Raw genomic sequence first — 13945 nt, 5'->3', positions numbered from 1 at the left:
GCCCTATCCCCCTCTGCAGTTCCCCGGCTCTGTTGCGGTTGAGTCCCGAGACCAATACCACCATCCCCTCCCCAGCACCTGTGCAGCTGCATCCCAACCCCCCCCCACCCACTCCCATTGCTTTGAACCCCCTCTCACCACACAGAGTTAAGGCTGGTCCTCCACTCCCAAGACTGTCCTGTCTAGCAGTGGGGCGTGCACCCAGGTGTCCACAGCTTGAGTATTGAGAAGGGGACAGACCTTACACAATTCTGTAGATATTTGGTTGTGCAGAACACATTAAAAAACTCTTGCCATGTATGGTGGCACTATTGAAAATAAAGGTAACTAGCCTTGGAAAGCTGGGTTCTTGTTGCACACTGGAAGTTCTCTATATATCGTGTGTTGATATAATTAAAACATTTTCCACCAACAGGATAAATATGTATATGATCAACATTTGATGAAATTTCATACCATTAATATTATCATTGTACACTACAACGGACATTGCATTACCAGAATTTACTGATGATGCATACAAAGTAAGAGTGGAAGGCTATCCTGTTTGATATCAAAAATGTAAAGTGAACAGGAATTTGTATTACCTGAGGAAACGGATACTTCATTTGATTGTGTGGTGATATTTATCCAATGTGGATTTTGCATTGTAGTATTTGGTGCTAAAAGGTGCAACAGCCACAGGCGATGGTATGAAATAAGGGGATTTTTGGTTACTTACCGTTGAATCCTTTTCTCTGAATCAGGCTGGGGGACATGGGACTGCAAGGAGCTGGCACTTCACAACACTCATTAACTTTAACCCAAGCTCCTCCCCTCCGCAACCCCATGACTGCAGTACAACTTCAAAACTGCCTGGTAAGGAAAAGCAGTAACTCCGTGACACGGTCATAACAATAACCAAATTAATGGTACCTCCGGGACAGACAACGTCAAAGTTACCAGGCAACACGACTGAATGCAGTATCCCCCAGCCTGATTCAGAGAAAAAGATTCAACAGTATGTAACCAAAAATCTCCTTTTCTCCTTCATCAAGGCTTGGGGACACTGGACCATGAGACGTTGAAAAGCTGCCCCCAGGGGAGGGAACCCTCAGGTTGCCTGACCGGAGAAGTGTACGCTTAAAGTGGGCATCGCTAGAGGCAAAAACAGGAAACCTGAAAAAAATGCGCAAACGTGTGGACAGAGAACCAGGTAGCTGCGCGGCAGACCTGTCAAGCTGAGGCCCCGTGGCGCGCCGCCCATGAGGTCGCCACCGCCCGAGTAGAATGAGTCGACACTGGACGCATAGCATTGGAATAGGCTGAAGAGATGACCGAGCAGAGCCATCTTGCAATGGTCTGCTTCATGGCCGGCCAGCCAGCCACGTTTCTGGGCGTTGTAGAGAACCAGAAGGGAGTCCGTACGACGTAGGGCAGAAGTTCTGTCCAAGTAGATCCGCAGGGCCCGGACGATATCCAACAGTGACAGATTGTCCTGGTGAGTTTCCAATGGAGAAAACACAGGAAAGAATCTCCTGGTTTAAGCAGAAAGCCGAAACAACCTCTGGTTGGAACGAAGGAACTGTTCGGAGAACAGCCCGATCGTCGTGGAAGATGAGGAACAGTGGTTTGCAAGACAAAGCCCCAACTCACAGACCCGCCGAGCAGAGGCAATGGCCATAAGGTAATCCAATTTCCACGTGACAAAACTAAGGTCCACGGAGTCCAAAGGCTCATAGGGAGCCTGCTTGAGAGCAGATAGGACCAAGGTCAAATCCCACGGAGCCACTGGCGGCTGAAACGGAGGTTGAACCCGCAAAACTCCCTGCAAAAAAGCCCGAACCTCTGGCAGGAGGGCCAGATGCGGCTGAAAATAGATTGGCAAAGCCAAAATCTGTACTTTTAGTGATTGAAGACTCTTTGGAGAAATGTAGCGAAGATCACCCCCAGAAACATCAGGCGCTGGCAAATTGTGAGGTTAGACTTCTCGAAGTTCAGGATCCACTCATGATACTGAAGCACCTGCACTGTGCTTCCAGATGGACCTGCAAATGGGAAGCCGAATCTGCTTTCACTAGCAGATCGTCCAAATAGGGCACGACAGTTATCCAGTCCGTGTGCAGCAGGCCCGCCATAGCCCCCCTGATCTTCGTGAAGATGCGTAGGGCTGTTGTCAAGCCAAATGGCAGGGCCTGGAACTGGTAGGGTGCCTGTCTGACTGTGAACCTGAGGAGAGAGTGGTGCCCTGGCCAAATAGGAACGTGGAGGTACGCATCTCTGATGTCGCGCTCGGCCAAAAATTAGTTTGCAGACATTCCCTGGATCATTGATCGGAGAGATTACATGTGGAACCGGTCCACCCACAGTCTGGTGTTCAAAGCTCGTAGATTCAAAAATCGGGCGATAGGTGCCATTGGGCTTTCAAACCAGGAAAAGGTTGGAGTAAAAATAACAGATATGGTAAGAACTTACCCTTGTTATCTTTATTTCTACGAAGTCCATAGGGCTCAATAGGATACCTTGGGGTATAGGAAATGGCGGCAGACATCCAGGCACCACAGAGTTAAAAGTTCTCCATCCTCCCAGGATGCACTGGGGTCCCTCTCCTATACCCCGCCCCCGAGCCTCAGGCACTCCGTTACGTCACAAGCCATTGGCCGGAGGAGGAGAAAAGAGAGAAGAATGTCTGGAACACACAAGAAATCACATTCTCACCAGAGGGAGAGGGAAAAAACGGTGACCAGAGCAAAGCCCATCTGCAGTACAGGTGCGACAGGGCGGGAGTCCTGTGGAACCCTATGGACTTCGTAGAAATAAAGATAACAAGGGTAAGTTCTTACCATCTCTCTTATTTTCTACTTCAGGGTCCATAGGGTATCCACAGGATAACTTGGGGATGTCTCAAAGCAGTATCCTTTAAGGGTGGAAAGGGGGGATGGACGCGCTGTCACAAAGCAGCTGGTGATAAAGGGATAGTCAGTCCCTATAAGGAAACAACATACAAATATATACACAAAAAAACCACTGCTGAATAAGATGGACCATGTAATATAAACCACAAAGTTTTATTTAAAAAACAGAAATACCTCAAATAAAAAATGAATGAATAAAAGTTCACAATAGAACAAGATGAATGAATGTCTGTTTCTGTGTAATAAACAGCTGGACCTGGGACAACCTCCAATACGTCCCATACAGATGAATAGATATAAGACACCACTTAATTACCATGAGGTGGTGCGTAAATCACCAGCACAGTCCTTAGCATTCCAGATGCAGCACTTGGTGAGCTGTGTAATCAATCCACATGGAAAGTACCGGTATATGCCATAGGGGTCCAGGAGGAATAGAGCAGAGTCCAAATTATAGTCCAGCAGTATCATAGGAGTACAGAGGGGTCTCATGGACATAAGGGAGCTTAGCAATCCTACAATGAAACCACACTGATAGGGCAGATACCTCCACCTTCAGAGAGGCAAGGCAAAGACCCTGATCTAAGCCCGCCTGTAGGAAAGCCAGTACCCTGGACAATCTGAACACCCGAGGAGCATAACCCCTAGGGCGACACCACTGAAAGAAAGCACGCCATACTTGATGGTAGATGCTTGCAGATGAAGGTTTCCGAGCTCGTAGCTTGGTATTGACCACCGAGCTGAAAAAACCTCTGGACCTCAAGAGGGCAGTCTCAATAGCCACGCCGTCAAAGAAAGCCGACCCAGGTCTGAACGATGACAAGGACCCTGAGATAGCAGGTCCTGATGTTGAGGCAACAACATCGGAGTATCCACTGAGAGACTCCGAAGGTCTGAGTACCAATGCTGTCTGGGCCACGCTGGAGCAATCAGTAGGTGCTTGAATTTGCGTATCAGTCGAGGAAGAAGGGAGAACAGAGGGAAGAGGTACGCATACTGGAAGGTCCACCTGACCGACAGGGCGTCCACCAGACAAGCCTTTGCGTCTCTTGTTCTTGACCCAAACACCGGCAGCTTGTTGTTGTGTCGAGACGCCATGAGATCTCTCTCTGGAAGGCCCCACCTGGATGCACGTCTTGACGGCTAAGTAAGTCTGCATCCCAGTTGAGGACTCCTGGTATGAACACTGCCGATATTGCGGTGAGATGTCTTTCCGCCCAGACTAGAATGCGGGACACCTGTCAGAGCCGCCTGACTGCAGGTCCCTCCTTGATGGTTTATGTAAGCCACTGTGGTGGCGTTGTATGACTGTACCTGCACGGGTCTTCCCTGCAGGACCTATCTTGCTTGCTGGAGAGCCTTGAACACTGCCCGCAGTTCCAATATGTTTATTATAAGCGCAGCTTCTACTAGTGTCCACCTTCCCTGGAAAAAGTGTGGACCTGTCACCGCTCCCCAGCCTTGGAGACTGGCGTCCGTCGTCAGAAGGACCCAGTCTTCAATCCAAAAGGGGCGCCCCTTGTTCAGGTGAGCAGTCTGTAGCCACCAGGCCAGAGACAGCCATACCTCCAGGGAAAGCACCATAGTCTGTGTCTTTATCCGTTGGGGCAACCCATTCTATCTGGAGAGGATCAGCTTCTACAGAGGTCTCGAGTGGAACTGGGCAAACTCCCCCATGTCGAACATCGACACCATGGATCCCAGTAACCTCATCGCCGAGTGAATAGACACCCGGCGACTCCGCAGGCAAAAGCCAACTTTTGCCTGTAACGCAGAGATCTTTTCCGCTGTCACAAAGATCCTCAGATATTGGGAATCCTACAGAGCTCCTAGATGGAGCATCCTCTGTGATGGTACCAGGGAGGATTTCTTCCAATTTATTAGCCAGCCGTGAGACTGCAATACTGAGACTGTCAGTTGCAGATGGCACTGAAGTATCTCTCGAGACTCCGCCAACAACAGGAGATCGTCCAGGTAGGGTAAATGGCGAACCCCCTGCAGCCGCAGGTGAGCTGCCATGACTGCCATAACTTTGGTGAACACACGAGGCCCTGTGGCCAGACCAAAGGGCAGAGCCTGAAACTGGAAGTGGTCCTTGACCACTGCAAACCTGAGGAAGCGATGGGGCGCTGAGATAATAGGGGTATGCAGGTAAGCATCCTGAACATCTAGCGACACCATGAAATCCCCAGGCTCCATCGTTAAAATGATGGAACGCAGGGTCTCCATCCTGAACCGAGGAACCTTCGAAAACTTGAGAGATTTCAGGTTGAGGATTGGCCGGTAGGACCCATTGGGTTTCTGTACCAGAAAAAGATTGGCGTAATACCCCAATCCCCTCTGAGACAAAGGAACTGGCACTATGACCCCAGCCTGGAGCATAGAGCGCAATACCTTCTTGAATTCCCGGGCCTTGTCCTGATTGGACTGAAGACCCGTGGTGAAAAACCGTCTGGGAGGCCTTCTGTGGAAGGAGAGAGCGTACCCCTGAGAAACCACTTCTCTTACCCACGTGGGCGAATTGTAGAAGTTGGCCTCCCACTTTGGGGTCCCCCAAAGAGAGGCTCGTCCCATCAGGCCGAAGGTTTGTCATCGGACTTGGGAGTAGGACGTCTGGTACTCCAAGCCTGCTTCTTAGGCTTTTGTAGGTTTCTTGGCGGCAGTCCTCCTCAGAAAGGACTGCACCCTGGACTTACTCTGGGTTCTGTACAAAATCCCGACCCTGATGGGACTGTAGCCGATGGCAAGCACGCAGACTTAGCTGCCGCCAGACTAGCCACAATTTTGTCCAGATCTGGTTCAAAAATGACATCTCCATTAAAGGGTAAACCCTCCAAACCCTTCTTAGAATCAGCATCCGCCTTCCAAGACCGCAACCACAGGGTGCAACGGGCTGCCACTGCTGCCGAGGAGATCCTTGAAGCAAGCAGGCCTATATCCAGAGCCGTCTCATTAATGTAGGTGGCTGAGTCCCTTAGGTTACCCACCAACTCCACCTGATCAGGTGAAGAGTCTGGGTCCAGAGACGCCTCCAAAGTATCAGCCCAATATTCCATGGCTCCAGCCACCCAGCACACGGCCATAGCCGGTCTGGATACACCACCTGCAAGGGAATACATGGATTTGAGACATATTTCAACCTCACGATCCGTGGGATCCTTTAAAGGAGGACATGGAGGGCACTGGCAATGTAGCACTCTTCACCAGACGTGTGATGTGATAATCCACTTGTGGCGGGGTTTCCCATTTGGAGAAAATTTTCCGCAAAGGGATATGCCACTGCCAAATGCCTTTGGGGCTGGTAACGTTTACCTGGCGTTTTCCATGCCTCCTCTAAATGATCCACTAGCTGACCAAATAGGGGAAACACCGTAGCATCACCTTTGATATCCTTGAAAAAGGCATATTTTGATTTGGCTACGGGAGGTACGTCATCCTCAATAACCAAGGCCGTGCGGACCGCACGTATAAGGCCCGGTATATAGACCTTAGACTCCGTCTCTTTATTATGGAAAGTCTCTTGGTCCGAAAGGTCAAGCATATCTCCGTCATCAGACGTCACATCATCCTGATCACACTGATCAGTCTGAGGCCGCAGGTGTCGCTTGTGCGGCCGCAATGATGGCTCTCCCTGTAAAACGTCTGTCAGGTGTTGTACCGAGGTGGACAATAAACTAACCCACGCAGGTTCTTGGGTGACCTGAGGGGGCAAGCTCGGGAGACTCTGGGGTACTACTAACTGTCTGGGGAACCCCTGTATAGGGTACGACACCATAGACTGCTGTGAAAACCCCATCTGGGGAAATGCAGGCGGTGTCGCTAGCTGGCCCACTAGGGTTGTAAGTGCTTTAGCAAAACAAGCCCATGGCGGCTCCTGCACAGGTGCAGTGACAGAAATCGGCCGTGCCTGTCTAAGACACGCCTTACATAACCCCTCAGAGTTGCCATCACCCTCCACCAGTGGTACGAGACATATACTGTAGTACACTTTGGCTGAAGAGAAAAATCATGCTCACTGTCAGACATGATGAGTGAACCTGAGCTGTATGTGACACACCACACCAACAAATAATTATATAGTGAGGCAAGAACCCTTTGCAACACCGCACCGCAAGGGCTTTAGCAGAGAATACAGGGATAGTTAAAATGGCTGACAGTAAAAAGTGAAAGTTACAGACAGCAGCACTAGCGTTAAGTCACATACATTGCAGAATAAACCCTGCACTATCAGCGCTTCATCGACTTCACAGACATCAGCCTGGTAGGAAACTGCGCTGCATACTCTGACTTTGCACCGAAGGAGAGGTATGCAGGGGGACCCAGACCATGATGCCGCCTTTATCAGCGTCCAGCAGCGTTTGCCAAGTTCAGAGAAAGTGGCCGCCGAGGACCAGAAAGTAGGCTGGCCCGGGGGAGGAGCACTTGCAGATGCTGTGGAGACCGCTGTGGAGAGGCCGTGTGCAGCGGGGGAGGTGCCGGCTGCTGAGCAGGGAAGACGCGCTCCCCTGGCATGCATTTAACCCCCAGGACACCAGACGTTTTTGGATTCTCGGCCTGCCCACTATCCTAGGGGGTAGTGGAAGCGCAGGTTTCTGTGGCCTGGCTCCACGCTGCAGCCAGTCCCCAGGGAGCCCCCTGCCTGGGGACTTAGCACTGTGCTTTTCGGCGGGGACACGCCGCGGGACCCGGCCACTTACCTGAACCCCGTAAATCCGGCCACAGTCAGGGTAACCGGGGTCACTGCTAGCTGTGACCCCAGTTACCCACCAGGATCCACAGATCAGTACCGGCGTTCTGGTACCAGCGGGGTGTAGGACTGACGACATGGACGTCAGTACTGTGTGTGCAGCCACAGCTGTGAAGAAAACTTCAGGGGCCTTAAAAGACCCCCCTCTGTACAGTGCATCCGACTCCGGCCGGGCACCGACAAAAACTGAGTGCCTGAGGCTCGGGGGCGGGGTATAGGAGGGACCCCAGTGCACCCTGGAAGGATGGAGAACTTTTAACTCTGTGGTGCCCGGATATCTGTCGCCATCACCTATACCCAAAGGTATCCTGTGGATACCCTATGGACCCTGAAGTAGAAAGCCCCATATCCGTTGTGACGCCTAAACAATAACTCCTTCTGAAAGTAGAGAACTGATGGCCTGGTCCAAGGGAAGGGCCGTCACGAAAAAACGTTGCAGCGGCGGACCAGAGGTCGATTACATAGCCTCGGCAGACAATGCCCCTCACCCAGGCATCGGCCATCGACACCACCCACCGGCCCCTGACTCGGTGGAGACAGCCTCCTACCCCCGACGGGACTGGATGGGCAGAGTCCAGTAAAGCATCTCTGGATAAGTCACTCTGAAATCCAGCAACCAGTCTGTCGGCCCATGTTTCCATGGCCTGAGTGACCCACGCGGAGGACAGCAAAGGGCGAATAACGACCCCCGAGCTAATGAAAATAGACCGAAGACAGCCTTCCAATTTTTTATCCAGCGGATCCTTGAAGGATGCCAAAACCTGAACCAGAAAGTGCAGCGTGTTTAGCCAAACGTGCCACTGCAGCATCAAACTTGGGAGGCTGTTCCCACTTGGCGACCTGGTCTGGCGGATGCAGGTAAAAGGCCGCAAAATTACGAGGGGTGAAGAACTACTTATCCGGCGTCTTCCACGGCTCCTCGACAAGATCCGAGAGGTCTGAGGAAAACAAACGATCCTCTTACGCCTACGCTTGAACGGTCCCACCGCTGCTGCTTGGGTATCCAGTTCCAGGCAGTCCAGAGACTGCCTCACGCCGTAATGAGGTCCTCCACCCCTTGAGCCAAAGGAGGCTCTGAACCCTCCTCTTCAGGAAGAAACTCCTCCTCTGGAAGTTGCCCCTCCTTGGAATCCGAAATTTATAACTGTGCCCTGGACGAAGGAACACGCTTATGCACAGTGCGCAGAGCTTGGGTTCCTCAAATAACTGTTCCATATAAAAGGAAACTTTCTCGAATCCCACCGCTGTGTGCTCCATGGTACAAAAGCCAAGGTGGGTCGGGCCCTGGTTGGTGACCACCTCGGCTGAGGGTGGCGTCTGCATGATAGGGACTGGCGAGGTAGCCCTCTGACGAACCATGAGCCTCACCAAGTCGGAGAGCGACCGACCCATAGTCCGTCCAAGACAGAAGGTCCTCCACATGTGGCACCACCTGACGCCTGTGCACAACTGGGCCCCATTTGACATGCACAGCGCCCCGGAGTCCAACTGGCCACATGGAAACTTTACATGACACTGAGCACATAGTAGGGGTTTGGACCTTGGCGGGCTTTGACTTGTCCATCATATCAGCCACGCTTACACTATGATGCGGAAGCAAGTAGTCCAATAAAAAATAAATTGCGTTCACTGAGCACAGCCAAAACTCAGACAAGCAATAACAATAAAATGAATACTTAGCCTTCCTTGTGGCTAAAACCCAGTAGAGGAGAGGAGCTTGTGGCTTTGTCCCTGCCCTCCCTCAGTGGCATCCGGTGTGTCCTGCTTCAGAAAGCAGCAGCAGCTACCCTACACAGTGAGAAAATGCTGGTTAGGAGCCTTTCCACTGCAGCCGTGAAGCTGGGGGAGCTAGTGTCAGTAGGCTCCGTCCCCCGCTTAGCGGAAGTAGCTACCACCTTCTCCCATCAAGTGTGACTTCCCTCTGTGGGGAAAACACTTGGTCTGCCCTGGAAGCAGGCGACCTGTATCCGGCGTTCTCCCTGTAGGAGCCACCCTCATGCAGCCCAGCAAGATGGCGTCACCATCCAGGACAGCGCTGACCTCCTGCATCCTCTACCAGGGTGCGGGCGTGCACTGTCCCTGGGCCCAGATGGTCTCTAATGAGACCGGAGTGCTTTGGAGGGTGTCGCTGTTAGTGCATCCCTCCCCCGCCGCGCCTCAGCAAGATGCGGCTCCCGCAGCCGCTGCACTCCCACTGCTGTAAGCAGCGCACAGTACCTAAACAAAAAAGTAAAGAAAAAATGACAAATAAAATAAAACAGCCCTAAACTAACCAAGGGCTGCAGAGCAGCCCTCCTAAAAACGTGCCTTACTCCACACGCACTTAAACTACACTGCAGTCCTGGAGTTGCAGAGGGGAGGAGCTTGGGTTAAAGTTAAAGAGTTTTGTTAAGTGCCAGCTCCTTGCAGTCCCATCTACAACCCCATGGTCCAGTGTCCCCAAGCCTTGATGAAGGAGAGCGCATCAAATATTTATCATGTACCAATTTATCCTGCGAGTGGAAAAGGTGATGTTATATAAACATATAAAGAGAACTTTCAGTGTGTAGGAAGAACCCAGTGATCCAAAGTTAGTTACCTTTATTTTTAGCAGTGTCGCCATAAAACAAGATGCACAACTAAATATGCACAGATATCGGAATGTGCACAATGTGACAAGTATAATTATCCCTGTATAACAGACTCAAGCACGCATTAACTTATTCACATTCAATTGCTGTGCCAAAGACGCTTGCAAATAATCACAGCTATTACTGTATTTGGGGTTGGGTACGTAATCCCGACTGTCGCAATGCCAGGAGCGGAATCCCGGTGAAAATGCTGACACATTTTTGCGAGTATTCTAAGCTTAACGCACCCATCCCGCAGCCTAACACTAAGTGCCCCCCTTTGGCAAACTAACCGTCCCCATTGGATTCTGCTGCCGGCATTGTGGCTGTCAAAATGGTCACCACCGTGACTCTGACTATATTATTTACTACACAATTTCCCTTTTCAAGTGTGCCCCCATTAAGTATTCTCTCTCTTCTTCATTCTATGGCACATTTTCAATATAGCACACAGAGGGTCCTTCCAGAGGAACTAAAATTGGTCAGTGCTATCTGGGCACACCGTACCGAAGTAGGTGGTGAAATGCCAGGTACACTGAATATCCACTGCACCAGCAATAACAGACCTAAGGACTGTGCAATGACATGTGACATTATTATTTCATCATTCAGACACAGATTATGGATCCAAAAGCCATCCATTTAAGACAGAGGTGAAGGCCATAGTAGTGCTATATGGGGATGGGAATACTTAGCATGAACAGTTGTCTGTAGGTGGGCAGCAGCTTCAACAACAATTGACCAAGTATATGGAAAACATGTCCCATTACTTGGCTTACTCAACCAGCGCCTTGGCTATTGCTTTGAAAAAGCCACAACAGATGGATAAATCTGAGCCATGCACTTGCTGAATACACACATTTTCAAGGAAGACTTGAAATTCCAAACATCCTAAAAAACAAACACTACCCAAAGTCTCTGACATGGTAAGACTCTGAGCTTACATTTCAACTAAAGCAGCTGTAATAACAACTGCTCGGCAATCCAATGCCATCCTTCCTGTAGTGCATATCCAACTTATTTATGGCTCCGTTTCCAAGGGAACAAACGTCCACATTCAGAAACCAGTGTCTGACATGCCTGAGTGTGTATTCATTTAAAGGGGGAACAATGCTGCTTCTTTTACAAGCTATCTTTACTCTTTCATTCACCTCAGCACTTCGCAGCTCCCATTACAACAGACAAATACATCAAGTAACTAAGCCATTTTCAAGGTCTATGTTTAAGCATGCATGAAAGAAATGCAATGTTCCGTTACCTTCCAGATAGGACAAGATGTGCCTGGCATGTACTCTGAACAGTAGTCTGTACTGTTTTTTTTTTATTATTTCATGGTTACAAATCACAGTAGCTTTGGGGAACAATTATTTGTTATTTACCAGATTCATCTAGGAAGCAAATGACCTAATATGGAAGCTTAGCTGATCAAGATATTCTGTCAGCAAGCACTATAACATACTCTAAGGGATTAATCCTATAAAAGGTGTGAAGAGGGGGAGCTACTGTTGCAACAGCACTACAACTTGCCCTCCTTGCAGATTTTTGAATGCAGCCCTTAGGGGTTGCGCACAAAAATCAGTGAGTCCGGATGTACCATGAGTGCGGCATATATCTGTATTTACTGGTTAATTTAAACCAAAAACACAAGCAGACTGGAGCAAGGGGAAATGGGTCTCTTGAAGAGGGTTACTTTATACCTACTACAGGTAGGGACCCATAACACTACAAAGAAATGCAGAGACCGTTGCATACCACTATGGAAGTAAGATCTTCACTCTCAAACCGTCCAATTGCCAATTCCAGGGACTTGTACATGGCAGCTGTAATTCTCTGAGTGATTAAGCGGTTGAGATCAATTGATCTGCCCAAGAGCTGGAAAAAATATAAATAAGGGTTATTTACACAGCAGAAAAATATCAGAGAGACACAGATCAATAAATGTGATTCTACTGTATCTCAACTACAAGACAATATGGCACATTTTGCTCCCAATAATGGGTGAACCTCGGCATTCCTTAGTTTACGATCTACTCTCTACGCATATTAAAAAAAAAATTTAAGTCAGTCATACATGGCATATCCTATGAGAGAGCCTGGCAATGGGATACATTTTCAATTTGACCAGACAAGACAGAATTACTTCCAGCATGACTGGGACCTCTTCGAGAAATAGGAAAGTGATGCACAGAGTCCAATAGCAGTCATCAGCTGCTGATGGAATTTAAACTCATCCCCAAATAATAATTAGAATTATTTTATAAGTAGGTTCTGCAAAATAGATTTTACAGAGCTGCAACGGGAGCAGCTCATTACTAAAGGAGTTTTCTAATTTCAGATGGAGTGGTGTTTTTGTCACATCAATTTTCTTATTTACTTGCACCACTCCATACACAGAGTTTACTGTGCTTTCAGTGAGAGAAGACAAAGACATGAATGTTCAAATAAACCAAAGTAAATGAAGACATAAATAGAAACATTCGCCAAATTAAATAAAAGCAGATCAGACATCTCTTTAGTAATAATATATTTAATATTTCATTGTGTATGAATGAAAATAAAGAACCCCAATATTTTAAAGTAGCCGTGAGCTTTTTGTAACTGTACTCAAGCAGGAAAGAAACAGCACACGTGCTAACCCAAGTGAGTTTGCATTAATTAAGAGCAGGTACAAATTACCCTAAATGTGTTCCAGTAATACTGTAGCAGACACCATTAAGACTGAAGCATCATACTTTATGCAACTGGTTGCACTAGCTTGTTAACATATTGATAAATTGGACAGGGGTTAGTGCAGTCAGCGCATATTGAAATATACGGAGGAGGAGGAAAAAGTTCCAATTCAAACAACGCACTCAGACTGCTCAAACTAAATACTTAGCCTTTATTAGTTTACCTAAAATTACTTCATTACCAAGAGATAGAAACTAAAACATGCAAAATATACACAAGACAGTCACCAATCTGTGTCAGAATTAACAGACATGTGACAAAAACTTCAGAATTCAGTGCACCAAAAATAATAATAATAAAATATGTTAAAAAACAGTAGTGTAAGCCCCTAACTGTCCATGTGGTTTACTAATGACGGTAAGAGACCTGATATCGAATGCTTGGTTATTAGTGCTTATTCTGCTGTATTGACGTGCACCATACCTTCACCAAACACACTTAAGATTATATTTAACCATACATCAATAAGCCATAACATTAAAACCACCTGCCTAATGTTGTGTAGGTCAACCTTATGAAGTCAAAACCGCTATGACCAGTCGAGGCATGGATTCCACAAGACCACTAAAAGGTATCCGGTGGTATCGAGCACAAAGATGTTAGCAGCACATCATTTAAGTGTTGTAACTTGCGAGGTGGGGCCAGCATGGCTCAGGCTTGTTTTTCCAGCACATCAGACAGATTCTCAATGGAATTGAGATTTGGGGAATTTGGAGGCCAAGTCAACACCTTGAACTCTGTCACATTCTTCAAACCACTACAGAATATTTTTTGCAGTGTGGAAGGGCACACTGTCCTGCTGAAAGAGGCCACTGCCATCAGGGAATACCATTGCTGTCAATGGATGTATTTGGCCTGCAATAATGTTTAGATAGGTGCTACGTGACAAAGTAACATCCGCATAAATGGCAGGAATCAAATTTCCAAGCATTGCCCAGAGCATCACACTGCCTCCGCCGGCTTGC

At 48.4% G+C, this 13945-nt stretch overlaps 1 protein-coding gene across 4 annotated transcripts in view; it reads right to left on the bottom strand.

Moving 5' to 3' along the window:
• Nucleotides 1–13945, bottom strand: part of LOC148443038 (cytoplasmic FMR1-interacting protein 1) — a 116256-nt gene that overhangs the window by 33723 nt on the left and 68588 nt on the right. For all 4 annotated transcript variants that reach the window (XM_088463344.1, XM_088463345.1, XM_088463342.1 and 1 more), the window contains one exon: nucleotides 12003–12122. In XM_088463344.1, coding sequence (XP_088319470.1) covers nucleotides 12003–12122 — 120 coding nt within the window. The remainder of the gene's footprint in view (nucleotides 1–12002; nucleotides 12123–13945) is intronic.

This window comes from Taudactylus pleione, unplaced genomic scaffold (genome assembly GCF_031769625.1).
Source record: "Taudactylus pleione unplaced genomic scaffold, aTauple2 ptg001346l, whole genome shotgun sequence".
In the NCBI taxonomy this organism is placed as follows: Eukaryota; Metazoa; Chordata; class Amphibia; order Anura; family Myobatrachidae; genus Taudactylus; species Taudactylus pleione.
The sequence above is the reverse complement of the archived record's forward strand: the minus strand, read 5'-3'. Positions and strand labels throughout refer to the sequence as shown.